At 39.0% G+C, this 19,259-nt stretch overlaps 1 protein-coding gene across 1 annotated transcript in view; it reads left to right on the top strand.

The window, feature by feature from the left end:
- Nucleotides 1-18,338, top strand: part of TMEM63A (transmembrane protein 63A) — a 33,838-nt gene extending 15,500 nt beyond the window's left edge. Inside the window, exons 13-23 of the mRNA XM_074863836.1 lie at nucleotides 1,981-2,118; nucleotides 4,049-4,202; nucleotides 4,945-5,051; nucleotides 6,733-6,819; nucleotides 7,442-7,504; nucleotides 8,464-8,626; nucleotides 10,417-10,522; nucleotides 12,474-12,641; nucleotides 16,085-16,200; nucleotides 16,579-16,641; nucleotides 17,235-18,338. Coding sequence (XP_074719937.1) covers nucleotides 1,981-2,118; nucleotides 4,049-4,202; nucleotides 4,945-5,051; nucleotides 6,733-6,819; nucleotides 7,442-7,504; nucleotides 8,464-8,626; nucleotides 10,417-10,522; nucleotides 12,474-12,641; nucleotides 16,085-16,200; nucleotides 16,579-16,641; nucleotides 17,235-17,402 — 1,333 coding nt within the window. The 3' untranslated portion in view covers nucleotides 17,403-18,338. The remainder of the gene's footprint in view (nucleotides 1-1,980; nucleotides 2,119-4,048; nucleotides 4,203-4,944; nucleotides 5,052-6,732; nucleotides 6,820-7,441; nucleotides 7,505-8,463; nucleotides 8,627-10,416; nucleotides 10,523-12,473; nucleotides 12,642-16,084; nucleotides 16,201-16,578; nucleotides 16,642-17,234) is intronic.
- The last annotated feature ends 921 nt before the right edge of the window (nucleotides 18,339-19,259 follow it).

The raw sequence follows: 19,259 nt of genomic DNA, 5'->3' as shown, positions 1-19,259 counted from the left end.
TACCAAACTGTCACAGTGGGTGCAAATTACACTGCTAGTTAGTCATCTCTGCTTTGCTGAGTCAGTGACTGACCCGGCCGTACGTGATAGATACCCATTATGTATCTCTCTTGCCTGATATTATAGATACATGTGTATCAGAAGTTGTTCAGTGCTTTTTACTCAGTCATTTGTAGAGAAAATACATGTAGCCTTTTGTCTTCTGTTGGCAGTTTGTGAGCATCTTCTATTAACACTAAGTAAAGGGAAGCAGAATAGTATTTGTACTACAAAAATAATGCATCATGCTTTTTTTTATTCTTCATAGCTTCTCTGATGTAAATTGTCTGCATTCTTTTGACCTTCAAGCCATATTAGAGAGCCAGTCTTTCAGGCTTTTTTTCGATGAGGACCAGTGTATAGAATTCCTTGCAAGAATTTGAGATGCTGGGGAAAGTTTTGCTTGCTGCTTTTTAACTGAGTAGTGATTGCGTGGCAAAATCTGCCATCCTTTTAATTTTGTAATGTTACACACCGTGTTTAGAGAATCTAGAGCATGAAATAACATTTTAAGATGTGAAACTGAAAGAAGAAATAAGCACTGAAGTTCCTTGTCTAGCTGCTGATTTGTCATGTAAAAGTTTGATGGAATTGTCTCTCCATGGGCATGTGCTTTGAGCTACAGTGCGGGCATCTCTGAGTTGAATTATCGAGAACTGAAAACATTTTAGTTTTGTTTAGCTTGGAATTGATGCAGTGGACTCCATTCTCTGGAAAATTAGATTAGATTACATGTGAAGCTGAGCCTACCATCAAATTAGAAAGTTATTTGGTGCCCTTAGTAGGCTCCGCTCCACAGAGCCCTAAAATAGGATGAGAGAAACAGGAAGCCAGGACTGAGGTTCATGAAGCCAGGTGGTTGTAGAAGCTTGGTTAGTGATGGTGCTCGGTAGTATGGCTGGTAGTGCTAAAGCTTGCTCTGTATGTATTTTTAAAAATAAACTGTCAAAGTATAATTAACTTTCTTAAACACTTGCTGCTGCGAGATGCTGGCAATTTGACATCACTACTTGAATTCTGGTAAGGTAAAGATCTGGGGTTTGGGGGTTGTTTTTGTTTGTTTGGTGTTCGTGTGCGTGGTTCTCTGGTTGGTTTTTTTTTTATATTAAGAGCACAACTGAGAAACAAGCATGTTCAGGAATTTTAGAGTCTGACTGTTCAAATATAACATATACTGTTTCCATACTAGTGTAATAGAGCTTATCTGGGGTGGAATTTCTTATACACAGTAACGCACACACAGTTGTACTGTCTCTGAATATATGCCTGGCGCTTCGATGGCTGCGTTTTGGGAAATCTTTGAAAGCATTTATTCTGGGCGTGTTTAAATTCTGTTTAAATACATTGATTGTCAATCAACTCATAATATGAGAAGATAAAATTAAGCACTGTGATTATTTCAGGAGTGGGTGAAACAGGGTAATATTTTGAATTGTGAGAATACCAGCATGATAAAAGTTTTCTGAGAATTGCTACTCAAGGCAAAATTGGCTAGTTTTGATACTAGTGTAATGAAATGAGAGTACAGACTAATCCTTTAGTCTGCTTTGATTTGAAAACAGCTGTAATTATGTAAAGAGGTGTTTGGGGAACTGCCTGTCTTTATTTTTTCTAATGCTCTCAGGCTTTGATTTATTTTTTAAAATATTTTTTTAATATGAGTCACTGCTGTTATTAGTGTTGGTAGAAGCACTGAACAGTTCAAACCAAGACTGCTCTTTGTTTCCAACTTTGTCAGATCTCAAAGCCCTGTGGTAGTAACCGTTTATATGCTGGTCCTTACATGCATAATATAACATTACATTGTTGTCTAAGTACTATCTTGATCTCTGGTTATTAGAAGCAAAAGACCCTTTATCGCTATTCCCAGTCTTTCTCATTACATATGCATCACTTTCAGGTGTAAGAATTTGGAAAAATCCACCTTTTTCTTCCTTACAGTATCCTTAAGGACTTCAATGCCTGCAAATGTCAGAGTATTAAGTGTAAAGGAGAACCCCAGCCATCATCCTACAGCAGGGAGCTGTGCGTATCAAACTGGGAGGTCACGTACGCTCCTTATCCTGAGAATATTTGTTGGTAAGATTCCTGTCTTACATCCATTTATTTATGATAATGAATGGGGACAGGAGAAGAGACCTGAGTGCATTTTTCTTTAATCCTAAATTAAGACTTTATGTAGTATTTGAATGTGACTGATCTGCATCTTTATTTCCATTACTGGTGTTTTTTATTGACCTCGGGGAGACGTCTCAGGGGCTGACTAGAGTTTTGCCACCGTAAAATTCTGGTACCTGCAGTTCCTGTTAACTAAAAAAACCTGCAAATACAACAACAACAAACAAAAAAACCCCAACAAACAAACAAACAAAACCTCCAAAAAACCCACCCCCAGCTTATTAATGTCTGTGCCTCAGTGTTTCCATTTTTTGAGGTTAATGCATATCTACTGTTGAAATCTGAGGAAAGCAACTTGGTGTTAGTACTGAGTATTCTCCGAGTATGGTGGTTTTTTGGGGTTTTTTTGAGTTGCCACCTGAGGAGTATAACTTGACCCATTCTGTGAGCTATGGTCTGTCTTCTAACATCTTTTTATTGACCTAGTTAATTTCCCAGACTTTACCCACTGCTTACAAGAGAGTGGTAGAAAATAGATAAATGCTTTTTGAATTAAACTTTTCTTGTGCTGCCTGCTGTCATGCATAGTCTAAAAATGACTAAACGTTTTCCAATTGCTTTGAAATAACTTAGGGTTGGGTCAATATAATCCCCTGTTCATATAACAGTAAATTTGTTGTGATGTTTCCATTGCCCAAACCAAAACTGCAAGTGAGAGACAAACATGCACAAGTTATTATATATTTCACCTGTATGTAACTTCTTTTAAATGTACACTTTTTGCCCAATGATTTTAATAGAAAAATACTTATAAGGTGACTATGCCATCTATTTCTAATAATTGAGAGGTTTTCTCTAGAACTGCAATTTTGCAGTTGGGAATAAAGTACATGATCTTTAACCATAAAGCAAACAACCATGATTCTTAGTTGTGTCTTTTGCAACTGTGTTATTTTGTGATATGAATTAAAAATCTCATGTAAGCTGCTTTCCAAGTAGGGTCATTTTAATCTGCCTTTTTCATGAAAGGGTTCTTGCATGCATGTGTGCTTCATTTCCTCTTCCTTTCTTCAAGCACTATCTTATGGATGCAGGAAATGATCCTTGAGACTCAGTGGGTTGAAGCACTTGCAAAGCTTTTCTCAACATCTCTGAGAGGGGAAGATGATGGGATTTTGTTGTTTGTTTGTTCGTTTTTTTTTTTTTCCTGTTTGTTTTCTTTTCTCCCCCTTGGAAAAGAGTGGGCACAGGGATTTGCCAAGTTACTTACCTGGGTTCACAAAAAGACTTACAACTGGGGATGTTACTGAGCCTTTGTATCCCTGTTTTATCTGTTCTAAATACTTGGCTTTGGCTGGGGTTCAAATCATTCCAGTCCTTTTGGGAACCATTTCAGATAACATTTAAGAACTTTACCTGTTAAAGACCTATGGTTGCTGTTTTGATATGGCAGGAAGGGATGCAGGGTTTTTTAATTGGTTTTTTTCAAATCACAGTTTCTTGGTAAATTCTGCCTCTGATAGCTATTCTCCTTTTAGAAGTTCTCTGTATCTTCTATCTCTGTCAGTTCTTGTTCAAATACTTCTGTATTACTAAACAGTGGAAGTGTTTCATCCCAAACCTTAACTACGTTAGACATTGTGTTTGTGTTATGAAAGACTAAATACGTTCTTATGCAAGTGCAATTTATATTATCATTCAAGAAAGGTTGCACAGTTTTCTTTATTTCTAATAGCAACTGGAACTTGTGTAGTGCTTTGTTATATGACCTGGGGACTATGAAAGCTCAATTTAGAAGAAGCAGTGCCACCTGCTACTTGACAGATAGTATGATAGTATATATTTTTAATGGCAAATGCTTACTGCTTGTTTTTATGTCTCTTTTTTTTAGGAAAAATCTTTCAGTGCGTGGACTAAAATGGTGGTTTAGATGGGCTTGCATTAATTTGCTTCTTTTTATTGTGCTGTTTTTTCTTACTACTCCTTCCATAATCATCTCAACCATGGACAAGTTCAATGTCACTAAACCTATTCACTACCTTAATGTGAGTATCACCACATGTTTGGATATAGCTGTGTATCAAACCAATATGTTGATAAACTGATAGGTGTCTATAAGCTCAATTCAGTTGAAATCCTCAGGATTGTTTTATGTAACTGCTGATTAAAAAGCATATGCCCAGAACCAGGTCTTTAGTCCTCTTTTGTTCATTGAGAGTAAACTGACATACTTTAATCTGAAACTTTATATTATTATAAATGTCTCGTTTGTAGTTAAAATTTTCATTCCAAATTTACATAATTCTAAATTTTATAATCAAAAACCTTTGCCAAAAATGGAATTTCAAGACCAATTTCTATTTTGATTTTTATGTTGAGAAAGGGGGAAATTCAGATTTTAAACTCTGAAGTAAAATGCCATGGCTTTATTTTGCTTATTGGATTCAAAACAGGATGGCTTATATATCTGGTCCTAGTCTGACTGCTACTAAAGTCTCTTGCAAACTGTTCATTTTAAATACTTCCCCAAGCTAGTGTAAACGACATAAAAACTGCTTGTGAGACTTCCTTCTCATGGAATTTAATTCTCAGTCCTACTCGTGTTCTTTGTCTTGCACACCAGTGATGAGCACTCACTCATTTTAAGACTGTATCTGGATAGAACTTCCACAATCCAACCTGTTACAATTTACAAAAAGCAAAAAAAGCAAAAAAAGCTTATGTTCTACCACAGCTACGTTAAAATGTTTTTTTACTTATTCTTACCCTTTTTCCCCCCCCCGCTAGAATCCCATCGTCAGTCAGTTTTTCCCAACGCTCTTGCTCTGGTCCTTCTCAGCTTTGCTACCAACAATTGTCTATTACTCAACTTTGCTGGAGTCCCACTGGACAAAGTAAGCAAGATTTTGCTCTGGTTTTGCCTTATCAGCTGAATTATTAAAATGAATGGAGAAAGTGCTTATCTTTCATGGACCTCTTAAATCTGCAGACCTCTCGTAGCAGGGAATGTCACGTTTTTGACTCTTTCTAATATTATAGCCAATACTTTGAAGTTTAAGTAACATGTAATCAGTACAGCAAGTGTAATCTGATCACATGATTTGCTTATGCTTCCCCCTGCCCCCAGCCTCTTTGTGTTTAATCAGGAAAAAAATGTATAAGCAGACTCAGGGGGTGTAGCTTCAACAGGAGTGTGAGAAGTGCCTCTGATCCCATAACTATGTCACTCTCTGGGAAGACAGGACATGTGGGTTTGGATCTCTTCCAGGTTGAGAACATCACAGAATCCCACTTGAACAGAAAGTGCCCCAGCTGCTGGCATGCTACTTGTAAAAAGGGCATCCATCTTTTTGTTGTTTTGTGTGGAAAAAATGGTCTGGATGTAACTCTTGATGTACAACTCAGTTGCTGTTGGATATTATTAGTGGTGATCTGAGAAGACCAAGGCCCAGCAGATGTGTTGATGCAAGATTTTCAGATACAACCAGTGCACTCCAGAGATGTCAAGCACAGTGACGTGCTGCTAACTTGGAGGACTCAGCACAGCTTGGTTTGGCATACCAGGTTTCATCCCCAGTTTACCCAGAAGCATGATACTGCATAGTGAATCCCAGCTTCACTCAACTTCACTTAATCTTTTTCTATAATGCCTGAAGCCATTTTTTGTTTGTTTTTGTATTCTAAGGTAAATTTTTTTTGCTTTAATTTTTTGTACCATTCCCTTGTAAGACATCATGTCTAGAATCTACTATTTATTCATCAAAGTTGTATGCTTTTCATCCACTGGTTTTTTGAGGGTTTTTTGTTTTGGTAGTTGCACTAGGCACTTGAATGTTGAGCCCTGCTCAATTGGTTGAAATAGATTTCTAAAGGCACTAGTGATCACAGGTCTGATTTCCGGCTTCAGTATAGTTATACTGATACAATGCACAGTGCCCAAGGGCTACATGGTCCATAAAATCCATGAATGATACATAAAATCTCCGTGGTTTTAATGCCCTGTCAGATACCACCTTTAACAGTCTGAATTGTTTATAGTAATCACTGCACTTTTCTGGCAACAGTGTGTCACTAGATAGATGTTCCTGCTACTGTAGTAGGGGTGTAGCATTAGTAGTGTCATGTTGTTCCCAAAGGCTTGACACTTGGCAAGGACAGTCAAGTAGCTTGTCTAAGTGTCTGGTTTCTTGGCAGTGGTGCCCTTTTGCGAATTGCCTAATCCCTCTTGGCATAACACTTGTAGAGCTGTTTGTTTACAAGCTGTTGCAAGATGTGAGTGTCCTTGGATGAGAGACCAGCTGTGATTGTTGCACATCCTCTTGCTTGTGGTGCAGAGCTGTAGTGGTGCTAATCCAGAGTCTGGATTAATTTCAGAGTTGTTTTCTTTGCCCAAGAAGATACTGAGAGCCTGCTTGGTCCAACTTAGTGAATATCTCCAAGATGTGTATTTTGTAGCAATGTGATATGGTAGGGGAAGCTGGAAGTCTGTCAGGTGCTGACATTCTCTGGGAAGATTGTTCCTGAGTGGAAGTCTTTCATATGAGTTTCTTACTCAGTGACTTTTTATGTTGGTAGATCTGCAGAGAACAGAATAATGATGCATAAAGTCTACATATTTTTGATCTTCATGGTACTGATTCTGCCCTCCCTTGGTCTGACCAGGTAAAGATAGTTTAACAGAGTAATGTTAAAATATTTTTATCATATGAGACAACATACTTCTGTTTTCTAGTTGCTAGTTGAGGTGTAATTGATGTACCTCCACTGCATATGGTTATATTGTCATTACACATTAGATTTCAATGTTCATCTTTCATCTGAGGACCTTACAGCCCTTAAAGTTTCCAAAGGCTGACTTCTTTTAGCAAAGAAATTTAAGACCTTGTAAAATCAATGACTAATTGAAAGTTGCCCATACTTACCATCATAGCTGAGAAACCAGTTTCCTGACTACGTCTTATACTTCAGGGAGTTGTCCTTTTTTTTCTACCTTTACAGTATTTCCCTGGCTAACGGGCTAACATGTTTTGTTCTATCTATATAAAAACTGCTGAAAATGAATCATGAAAACTTTAGTATGAAGTAGACATTTGTTTTGTTTGATTCTGTATCTTTTTTCCTATTTCCGACTATCGGTAACTGTGATAAAGATGAAGTAGTGTTCAGATTATTTGATTAAATTCTCTCTGTCCTCTCTTCTGATCTAAACTACTTAAAAAGAGAAGCAATTTTACACAGTACTAAGCTGTTGGAGACTGAATTACATTAACCGTCTTTCTTTCAGCCTTGATTTCTTTTTCCGTTGGCTGTTTGACAGAGAATCATCTGATTCTGCAGTTAGGCTGGAGTAAGTATTAGAAAGTCTTTGGTGTGGGGTTTGATTTTTTTTTTTTTTGGTTGGGTTTGTTTTTTTTTTTTTTCTGTTGACTGACCTTGGTTTAGTGTGTGTTTAATATTTGCTTGGGGACGGTACCCTGTGGGATAATGTTGAGCATCTGAATAAGGGGAGGAGAATGCAAGTGCTTTTGCTATGAAGGAATCCATACTTTTTTTCTGTTGGCTAATGTATGCAAACATTCAATAAAGAGACCACCATTTTCCCAAAACTTCACAATTTTTGTAGAAGACAAGAAAGGACAGGATGACATGATGCAGGTTAGAGGGGACCAGACAACATACTGAGGATTGTTGCATATCGTGGACAGGGGATCTTCCCAAGGAGTACATTGAGACCAAATAGCTGCAGCAGTTCTCTTTCTGAAATTCACTGATTCTTGATTTTAAGAAACATGCACGTTTTTACACCAGAATTGCCAGTTTTCTGGTATTAGTTATTATAAGCTCTTGTGACTGTGGCTGGAGGGAAATAATATAATGCAATTATTAGGATATAGGTAGGTTTCCAAATGCTGTTTCAAAATCAGTAACAAGAAGACAATTGGGAGTTACTAAGCCAGGAGAGACAATTATTCTCTTGCAGTCTTATCTCATCTCTCGGGTTGCTGTTGCAGATGTCAAATGATGCTCTTGTCTGCTCTCAGCCACCCATCAGACTGGCATATCTTTTAGTGAACAGTTTATTCCTCATCCAAGCCGTGACTCAGCCAGGCCCTTGCAGTATACTACACTTACTGCATTTATAGCTATGCAGTACTCTTTTTCAACAAAATTATCGGAAGTCTTCTAGCCCCTTCTTAAGGTGTCCAGTGCTTATCGTTCTGGTAAGAGATTTCCAAGGGTGATAGGGACCTATTGTATATATACTATATTGGCTTTCCAGTCAGCGTCTGATGTCCTTCCTTGCAGATGTGTCTTTTTGCCTGACCAGGGAGCCTTCTTTGTGAACTATGTGATTGCCTCTGCTTTCATTGGCAATGGGATGGAGCTGCTGCGCCTGCCTGGCCTCATCCTTTACACCATACGCATGATAATGGCCAAGTCCACAGCAGAGAGGAAAAATATTAAACAGGTATTAGAGCCCTCCTTAGCAAGAGGCAATTAAATGACTGAACCGTATCAGAAACAGTGGGAGCCCCTATCCTTCATACCATTAACAATCATCTCCTGTCATTTTTTTTTAGCCTTTGTTTCACTCATCCGTGAGGGGTTCATATTCCTTTCATTTTCAGCACAGATAATGGGGAGGTATTTATTCAAGTCAGAGATGGTCAAAAATCAAAACGCAAGCTCTGAACTTCAGGTATTATTCTATTCATAGCTCCAAGTCAGAGTTTTATGATTTGGATTTTATAGGATAATTCTGATTTTATCTTACAGTCTAGACTTCAGGTTTTTCTAAATTCAAATCTGTCTATATTTAGTTTCTTCTGTCAGCCCGCAGGTGAATACAACTTACTTTAATCTGAACATACACGTAGCAAAATATATATTTATTGTCTGTATTCCATTTGAAGTGGTGGATTTTCACTTCCAGATGATGTGTCATCTTGCAGCTTGAAATTCCAGGAGTTACAATGGGAACTTAAGCCTGTATACAGCTGCCCCTATTTTTCTTTTTCTTCTTATTTTTTTCCTCTTTTTCTTCTTATTTTTTTCCTCTTTTTCTTCTTATTTTTTTCCTCTTTTTCTTCTTATTTTTTTCCTCTTTTTCTTCTTATTTTTTTCCTCTTTTTCTTCTTATTTTTTTCCTCTTTTTCTTCTTATTTTTTTCCTCTTTTTCTTCTTATTTTTTCCCTCTTTTTCTTCTTATTTTTTCCCCCTTTTTCTTCTTATTTTTTCCCCCTTTTTCTTCTTATTTTTTCCCCCTTTTTCTTCTTATTTTTTCCCCCTTTTTCTTCTTATTTTTTCCCCCTTTTTCTTCTTATTTTTTCCCCCTTTTTCTTCTTATTTTTTCCCCCTTTTTCTTCTTATTTTTTCCCCCTTTTTCTTCTTATTTTTTCCCCCTTTTTCTTCTTATTTTTTCCCCCTTTTTCTTCTTATTTTTTCCCCCTTTTTCTTCTTATTTTTTCCCCCTTTTTCTTCTTATTTTTTCCCCCTTTTTCTTCTTATTTTTTCCCCCTTTTTCTTCTTATTTTTTTTTCTCTTTTTCTTCTTATTTTTTTTTCTCTTTTTCGTCTTTTTTTTTTTCTCTTTTTCGTCTTTTTTTTTTTTTCTCTTTTTCGTCTTTTTTTTTTTTCTCTTTTTCTTCTTTTTTTTTTTTCTCTTTTTCTTCTTTTTTTTTTTTCTCTTTTTCTTCTTATTTTTTTTTCTCTTTTTCTTTTTTATGAGTGGGTGCATTTCATTTTTAAAAGGTTCTTTTAAACATTCACTTCTCTTAACTGTTGCATATTACCCCTTGCTCTGGTTGAAATGATTTATATTGATTTCCTCATCCCAAGAGGAAAAAGTGGGAATACTGACCACACCAAAGCGTTGATATCTTGAGCTTTCCCTACTGGGAAAGCCAACACAAGGAGCAGTACAGTTTCAATGGAATCTGCAGTGAGACGAAGGTTCCGAGTTTGGCAGCACACACTGCCTTGTGATTTAAAGTAGTTACTTCTTGTAGATGAAAACAGATTCTCTGAGGAATTACTTTAAGGCTATGAAAGAAGCAGTGTATTTTCTGTAAGTACATATGCTTAAATGCATAATACTTCATCTCTCTAATTACATCGTTTATGCCTCTTAGGGAGATAACTGATCTCTCATAGGGAGAGAATAAGAGAAGGTGAATTGTTGCTTTAGTGAATCTATTCTTAACTCCTGACACATTGATAGATGACATGAGAGTTTTGAGTGTTTTGTTTTTGTTCCTAGCAACAAGCATTTGAATATGAATTTGGAGCAATGTATGCCTGGATGTTGTGTGTGTTTACTGTCATCATGGCCTACAGCATTACGTGTCCCATCATTGTTCCATTTGGTAAGTTTTCTGATGAGATGTGGGCATTTCTGATGGGCTGATGGGGGTATGTGGGAGGTTTGGAAGGCCCAGTTCTGCATTCTTGTACCAGTTCAAATGCTGATAATCCTTAGGACTTGGATCCAAGTTTCCTTCCCTTCTTGCAGAAAAACAGGGCAGAAGACGGTGAATTACTTAGCTCTTGTACTGCCTTTAGAAGTTGAAAGTATATTTAATGTCTGTTAGATGCTTACTTTATTTCTCAAATTTGAGTGTATTAGTTCTAGTGGTAGTTTTTAATAGTTAAGTGTAGGAGTTTAGGTAGGTTTGGGGATGAGGGGATTATTTTTATCTCTGGGTCCTTGAGGTTTGGGAGAAGCAAGCTGCAGAGGGTACCCAGCCTGAAGGTCCACCTTAAGCAGCCAAACTTGACTTGAGACATTCTGATCCCCAGATCCTTTAGGAACATTTGAAATAACTTTTGTCCTAAAGTTTGACTGATGTATGTAAAATTAAGCACAAAAATCAGCATGTTGATCCAGTAGCAAGAAACTGGAAAACTGCCTGTCCTTTTCACTACTGTAGCTCTTATGCATTGCAAACCATTTGTCTAAAATTGCACATCCTGAATGAGAAAAGGGACTGTGGTCATCACTGTGCTATGGACAGCTGTATGCTCCATGGTCCTGAGCCCAGGGATGTGACCTAACGATGTGCTGACTGCTTTGCTGCAACATGGTCTTGGTGAACACCATAGCTGCCCTTTGACCAGAAAAGGAAGTGCTCTATACTCTGGTAGATTTGCTGGCTTAGAAAACCAGTTACCTAGGAGCTCAGGGCATGTTTGTGGAGCACAGCTGGCCTGTGGTGTAGATGGAGCTGCAGTCCTACAGGACCCTGAGAAGGTCTCCAGATCTGAGTCACAGACCTCCTTTTTCTAGCATGTTTCTCTTACTCAATTGGTATATCTCAGTCCCATGGACAAAACGTTTCTGCCTTAAGTTGCCTATATATCTGGCTTTGACTACTTTCTTCTTGCTGTACCAGCCATTAAATCCTGTATGAGTGTGCAAGAAACTTAGCAATCTGTGTAGAACTCATGGGCAGTTGTTCATCTTTAGTGACTGTGACATCATCTACATCTTATTTTACTGAATCTTTTATTCACAGAGATTTTGGACTTTCATAAGAATTATGTATAAAGAATCATTTCAGCAGCTACAGATATTTTCACTCTGGAAACCTGTTTATCAGGCATAATTAGTACTAAATCATTTTATATAGTTGGTATTTTCCTTTTCTAATCCAAAATTTTAGAGAGCTAGATACAACATAATTAGCTAAATTAAATATTGTTCAGAACTTGTTTTAATCAACAACCTTATTATTGGGAGAATGTGGCCAATTTTTTTGTAACAATATACTTGATATTTATTTACATTTTGTTTTGTGTGCAGTTGTAAATATCTCAATGTGGTGCTGCATACCAGAGCTGTTGCAATTCATAGCTGCCACAGCAGTAACTGGCTTTTTTGGGGGGGGATAAGAAATAGCTCACTCGAAATCCAGTCATGAATCTGCTGAAGGCTGAGAGGGAGACATTAAGCCACTGTTAGACCTCTTTTCCTTACCAGTACAGTGGTGGAGTAACCAAGTCTTCCCTACCGGCTTGGCCTCCTGTGCCAGCGCTAGGAAGGAGCTCTGGGTTCTCCCTGGGAGTGGGAGTGGTGCCACAGAGAAGTGTGAGGAGAGGGGGAGGGATGGGGAGACCCCAGGAGTCTTGGGCTGAGGATGCAACAACTTTAGGAGCAGGCTGCTGCCATGCAGCTGTACCCCATTCATATTTGGGCTGTATCCACCATTGGTTTCTAGATTTTCAGTCACTTGGTTAGTGTAGATTTCTTCACAGAATTGCTGTTTTTTTACATAGTCTTCAACAACCTCTCCTTGGATTTCCCTTTTTTCCTTCCAGGTTTAATATACATACTCCTGAAGCACATGGTTGACCGTTACAACCTTTACTATGCATATCTCCCTGCCAAGCTGGAGAAGAAGATGCACTTTGCAGCTGTGAATCAGGCCCTTGCAGCTCCAATTCTCTGCCTTTTCTGGCTCTACTTTTTCTCATTTTTGCGGCTAGGTAAGTATTACCTTTTTCCACCAAGAAGTTGCTCCCAGCTCTCCTGCCAACTTACCTAAATTACACTTGAAGTTTCACAGGCTTTGTGGGCTTTTCTTTTTGCTTCCATAAATGGGAAGTCATGGTGGTTACCTGTAGCACTGAATTATACAACATTTGCTGCTTACACAAGTTTGCATAAGATAATCTGATGGAGATGGTTGATGTGTTAACTTAAAACTGCTAGCATGGAGTTTCATATTTCTTCATTTTACAGGAGATCATGTGTTCCCTAAATCTGTAGAGTTTGAACTGGCCAGTTGAGCTGTAGAGTGACGTAGAGTAAAAATCATTAAATACAACAAAAATCTGTTCAGAATTAGCTCTTTCTAGTAAGATCTCTGGCTTCACTACCTGCATTTGTGTAGTCTGTGCGTAAGTTTAGTTTGCCTGGGTGAATTAACTACTGCCTCTGTTGTACAACTGTCATTTAGAAAAAACTGTTAAAATGTTGGCTAATGCTAGTAAGACCTGTGTTCTACATCATCTGTCAAATTTTACGTGGAAGACTGCAGTGAGATGGTGACTCTCCTCCCCGTACTGTAATTTAAAAACTCATGTTTTGTGTGTAATTTATTTTAAAAATATGGATGTTCTGTGTTTTGCAAGTACTTGGCATTGACAGTATTGGCTGTGGTGTACTAACAGCTTTGACATCAGAAAAGGTAGGCGATAGCTTATGGCTTTTTGTCTGTGATATAGGAGGAAGCATTTGGCATGGAACAGGGATGCCGGTGATGCTGGAAGGAGTTGAGCAGGAGGCCCTTAGTATCTAACTGTATTTTGCCCGCTTCTCTGCTTTCACAGCACTGATGACAAATGACCATGCTTGCATTGTGCTTTTCTAGCATACCGGTAGTAAAAAAGATGATGTTGGCAGACTGTCATCTCACGTTAGAGATAGCTCCCTGTGGATGTAAGAGGCACTTGGAACTATTGCTTCAGACTGTCCTTGGGTTTGAGCAGATGTCCCTGTGTTACTTGTATGTTTGAGAGCTTGTTTTGAAAGCTGTCTTTGCAACCAGGAAGACCAACAAATCTATGTCCTCTGAAATAACAGCAGAATTTCTAGAGCATGCTTTAGAAAAATCAACTCCAAACATGCAGCAATTGATGTACCTCTTTAATTGTTATGAAGGAAATCCTGGAGTAGTAGAAATTAAATCTTTATAAGAATGTTTTCTGGTTCTGCATCTGCAGTAAAACCATCATTTGTCATGGAACTTAGTAATGGAGAACACAGACCTGTTTGCCATGTTTGGCTTGGTCAGTACAGAGGATCCTGTTTACGGGATGTTGTTCAGGGATTTGTCAGTGCACTGAGCAGTCTAGCCAAGTGGTATGAGTCCCAGAGGTAGGAACTTGAGATGTTGATTTCATTGCTGCTTCTTGTGACAAAGAGAAGGAAGGAGGGGGAATAGTGCTCTGCTTCCTTATCTGCAAAATAAATCAGTTATGGTGTGTAAAGCTTGATTGATTAGGTCATTGGTTTGTATAGTTTGCCTGGTATGGATCTTTCAATCTGGTTGCAGAGTACAGGGGTAATATTCTGTTTCCTCACTCATTATATTAATGTAAGGCTGCGGGAACTTCTATCCCAGTTCTCAGGATCAAATATCACTTGACTGCATACAGAAAGTGATTGACTGCACTGGTGACTCAGTTGCTGTTTTCTTCCTCAGCTCTCATGCCATCCATCCATCCATCCATCCATCCATCCATCCATCCATCCATCCATCCATCCATCCATCCATCCCTCCCTCCCTCCCATACCTAAAGCACCACTGGGCCTCTCACAACAGAGGCAGCAATGGTAGTATCTGCAGTTCAACCCCTGTCTCCTGGGGTAGTCACTGAAGTCCCATGTTCTCTAGAGCTGTTGGCAGAGAGGAGTCCTGAGGACACAGGACAGGGAAAACTGATCTTCGGAGATTTCTTCTTCCCTGATCTCTGCAGTTTGCCTTGTGGTTCACACCATACGTTGGTTTTGGCATAGAGATGCCTCACCAGCTGGTAAATACTGACGTAACCTACGCTTATGAAAAAAAACCTCTTCTGAAGGACGTTCCAGAATACCCGTGGGGAGCTTTTTCACTTCCCTTTTTGGTTTGAATAGTGACATGTTTGTGGGGTTTTTGGTTTGTTTTTTTTGCATGTGTGCAGCTTTTTTCCTCTCATGAACAAACCTGTGCAGGGCTTCTATAACCTGCTAAAAAGTAAAACTTCTCTGTTCTGTGCCACTGCATATGCTGGAGTTACCACAAAAATATCTGAGGGTTGGTGTTGCCTCTTTTGTCTAAAGAAGCTTGGAAACAGCTAAGTTTTTTGTGTTTGGTTCTTTTTTTTTCCTCCCTAATATCTTATTCAAGTCATCTTTGCTGCAAAATGAGATTAATTTCTTCAGAATATTTCCCACTGGAGCTGGAGAATAATAAGTCACTGTAATCATTATAATTTTTTTCATACTAGAGCTGCTACCATGTCCTTTCCTATACTTCTCTCTCTCTCTCTCTCTCTTTCTCATATTCACACACTTGCTCTCTCTGAAGAAAAACTTACCTTTCAGCTTAGGTCATGTTTACTCAGTTTCTTCTCCTTGGACTCCTCCCCATCCTGTCCATATTTTATCGTTGTGTCCTACACAGGCAAGGCTGTTCAAGTTGAAGGCTCAGTAGCACCGAAGTATTTTGTATAGGTACCAGAGGCTTGCTTTTTTTTTTTTCTCCCCTCCCCATGTTTTGTGATAGCATCACACTATTGACTGCTTTCCAGCTTGTAATCATCAGTTGTATTCTCCAGTGCTACAGGCTTGTTATTCCTCATATCTGTATTTAATTTTTCCTTCCAAATTGTAGTTATTCGGTTTTCTACATACAATTTCATCTTACTGTTTATTTCTGGTTTTTTGTTTTTTTCCTTGAAAGAGGGTGGTGTTGTCTATCAAGATTTCTTTTTTTTTGTTTTGTTTTGTTTGTTGTTAATTTGGGTTGTTTGCGAGCCATCTAGTTTGGTATTATTGTCATATTTAATAAATGGACTCTATCTATTACATTTCACAGATCATTAATGAAAGTATTTTAGAAGTGGGTCCAGAATAGATGACTGAGGGAGGAGGAGAAGAATCGCTCTGAGTCTTGTTTATCATTCGAGTATTGCAGCCGCCTTTCTTGGCCTTTAAGGAAGCTGGGAAAACAGCTTGTTCAGCAGTTTTACCAGTCAAGGAACTTTGTGCATAATGAGATTCTCCTGTTTGTGGCTGGAAGTGGTGTGCCCAGTCCTCTAAGGAAAAAAAAAAACCACAAGGCTTCTGAGAATGGGGAAGATAGTGAAGGTTGGTTTGTTGCATGTTTTTTTCTTTTTCCTGCTATGTATTTTTATATTGTATTCTCTGGATGTTTTTCTAGGCTTTAAAGCACCTACAACCATGTTTACCTTCCTAGTTGTCAACATCACAATTGTTATTTGCTTGGCTTATACTTGTTTTGGCTGTTTCAAGTACCTGAGCCCACTGAATTACAAGGTAAGTGATGGATCCCTGACACCTTTTGGCAACTACCTATGTGCTTGATGTAGCACCAGCTGTTCCTACTGGGTTGCTAGCAAGAAGGCACAAACAACGTCTGTCCACAAAGGTTCATTCTGGTAAGATGGCTAAAGAGGTCAGGTAGTAGAGGTAGGCTGCTTGGCACAGTGGAAAGTCTGTCAGTGTTAGCAGGAACTGAATTTGAGAGGAAAGAGCAGTATGGAAGAAGTATGCAAGAAGATTGGAGGAGAGAGTACCAGTGCTGCACAGAGACCTGTCTGCAGGTTTTTGGGCACTTAATGATCTCTGTATGTTGTTTTGACTTACCAATTTGATATTGTCTCTCTTCCTTTTCCCACCTGTTCCTGGTTACAGATAGAAGACACACAAGGTGAAAGAGGAAATGACACAGATGTACCAACCATCCCAACATCTTCTGTAAGAAGTTAAGAGTTACTAATATTCTCTTACATTTCCTAGAAAAACTAAATTTCTCACCCTGCTTACCGAAGAGCTTGTGTAGGACATAGTAGTCTGACTGGACTCCCCATATGCATGTGGGACCAGAGAGTTCTGCAGCTGGGCTCCTTGACTGTGGCCAGGTGGTGTTCCAGAAGTACCTTCGGCTGATGTTCTGGGAGTAGTTGAGACACACTGCTTCCAGCAGCTCTGTAAGCTGTGTTCTGGGCCTTCGCCAGACAGGTCCTCACATCTGCACAGCTGCCACATGCAGTCAGTTGCCACTGCTTTGTGACTTGGAACGTTGTGACGAGTAGCAGGTCTTACCTGCCATGTCGCTAAAAAGGATGTAGGACTGAGGTAGAAATAGAGGTCTTTGTGCCACAATTTACAGGAACAGGTGAGTGTCGCACCAGGAAGCCTTCATTAGGGAGCAAAAGGCCTTAGGTGTTAAGGTGAAGAATGGGAAATGGATGAAAAGAAGAGTGGCGAGGGGAAAAATTATCCTGGGTGAATTATCCCAGCAGTATGCTTTGAGAGACTAGTAAAGTCCTTAACACTTGTGATTTCAGATGTACGTCCCCCGAGTTTTGCATCATTCTACAGAAAGGACGATGCTTGACCCTAAGGAGCAGCAATCATACGGCACCATGGACAACACTTGTGCACAGGCAGAAGGAATCCTAAACTACTCTGCTGGACCTGCAGTTATGGAGCCGGCATCGAGAGGTTCGCTCTGAATGCCGAGGACTAACACAAGGTGGAGCACTTGGTCCAGGTTTAGGAGAACTAATTCCCCCCTACCACCTACTAAGTATTCTGGTTTATTTACATATTCCTGCCTACAGAAGAGGTACAGAAATAATTCATTGTGTGGTCTGCAGCTGTGCTCGGAGATTAAAAAGCAGATGCCTTGGGACTGATTGTTTTCCAGGCTGTCTACACACATTGTGAAACAAACATGTTGAACACAGAGATGCTGATCCTCAGGGACTTCACTTATGCTATCTCATCACTTGCCTTGTGAAGATAACTTATGCTGCATATAGATAACTGGTCACCAAAGCAAATGCAGCTATTACAGCTGTCATATATTTATTCAAAATAATTTTTTTTTTTTTTTAAATAAACCTTTAGTATTTATAAACTTCTTGGGATGTGGTAAATCCTGAGGCAATGTCACTTTTGATGAAAATGCTGTTTGTGTGGGCGCTGAGGATGGTGTGTGGGAGTCTCTCCTCTTGTCACCCAAAGTAGTCAAGGTAGACTTAATCCTGTTACTTTTTTTCCTTAAAAGCGACAAGGGAGTTACTGTGCACTTGGGTATTAAAAGTACCAAAGCAAAAAGACTGGTGTAAAGAAGGGAGTGATTTGTCTGATACTGGTTTTATATATTTTTTGGAGGGCATTTAGGTTGTTAGTTTCTGTTCACTATTTTAAAGGGCCTTCCACAATGCAAGTTCACCTGCCAACAATAAAGGATGTAAACATTTTATCTTTCTTTTAATCTTGGGTCAAAATGACAGATCTCTGGGTTTTCTCTATAGTGCCAATTATATGAGCTGTAAGATACTAAGTTTTTAAAATTATGTAGTAGGTGCCAATTTATTCCAAAGTACATTGTGTCAAAGTATAACTAATAATCATGAGGCAATAAAACACTGAGTTCAGAGAAATTCCAGTTTGTCTTGACTGATTTATTTTTTTCTTTGTGTATAGAAAAGTATTTCTTTTGCTAGCTGCCTCACAGCATGATCAATGTCATGAACTGTTCCTAAGAGCACTGTTGTGAGGTTTAGAATGACGGTATGTCCCATGAGACATTTGAATACATTTAAAATTCGCTAGGGGATGAATCTTAGTGACCTTTGGGTAGGAGAAGGTTTTGACCCTCCCAAGCCCTCTGTTTGCCTGCTCATTGTTAAACTGTTAGTTCCTGAACTTGACCTTTTCTAGCAAGTCTGTAAAGCAGCAACGTCTTGAGACTGGAGTAGAATTTGTGCCATAAATAAATGTGTGCAGATGTTTAGTGTCTTGCAGGACTGCCTCCTGCTTCCCAAGAGCAGCACTCTGGACAAACGCTGAGCAGGAGACCTGCCCTGCTGCAAGAAGGACCCTGCAGAGCTCTGATAACCCTGATGACAAGCCCATCCTGTGAGTTGAAGGTACACATAACTCCTGGTTCTTAAAGGGCAAGTGAGGAGCCTTGTCTAGTGGAGGGGCGTGGAGTTGTCAGACTTCTTTATACTAGGACTTCAGTGTTGCAGTTTAGTCAGGGGCATTGTGTGTGGGCAGGGGGAGTGTTTTGATTTTAGCAATCGTAGTATTGTTAGAGGTGGTATGCACACTGAATATTGTGGGATTTTTTTAGCCTTTATGGTATTACTGGAGGTGGTGTGTACCCTGGATACAAACTGCCTTTTAAGATTGGTATTCAAACTAAGAAAAAAGAAAACTAAGAGATTCCACATCTCTTACTTGTCTCCAAGTTTCTCATACAGATGTGAGGACAGAAGGAAGAGATGGGGCCTTTTGTATTTATTAAATCAGATGTCTGTGATTGTTCTAACTCATTTCTAGCTGCAGTGCCCCATCTC

Source organism: Strix uralensis, chromosome 3 (genome assembly GCF_047716275.1).
Source record: "Strix uralensis isolate ZFMK-TIS-50842 chromosome 3, bStrUra1, whole genome shotgun sequence".
NCBI classification, from domain to species: Eukaryota; Metazoa; Chordata; class Aves; order Strigiformes; family Strigidae; genus Strix; species Strix uralensis.
This window is presented reverse-complemented; position numbering and strand designations above follow the sequence as displayed.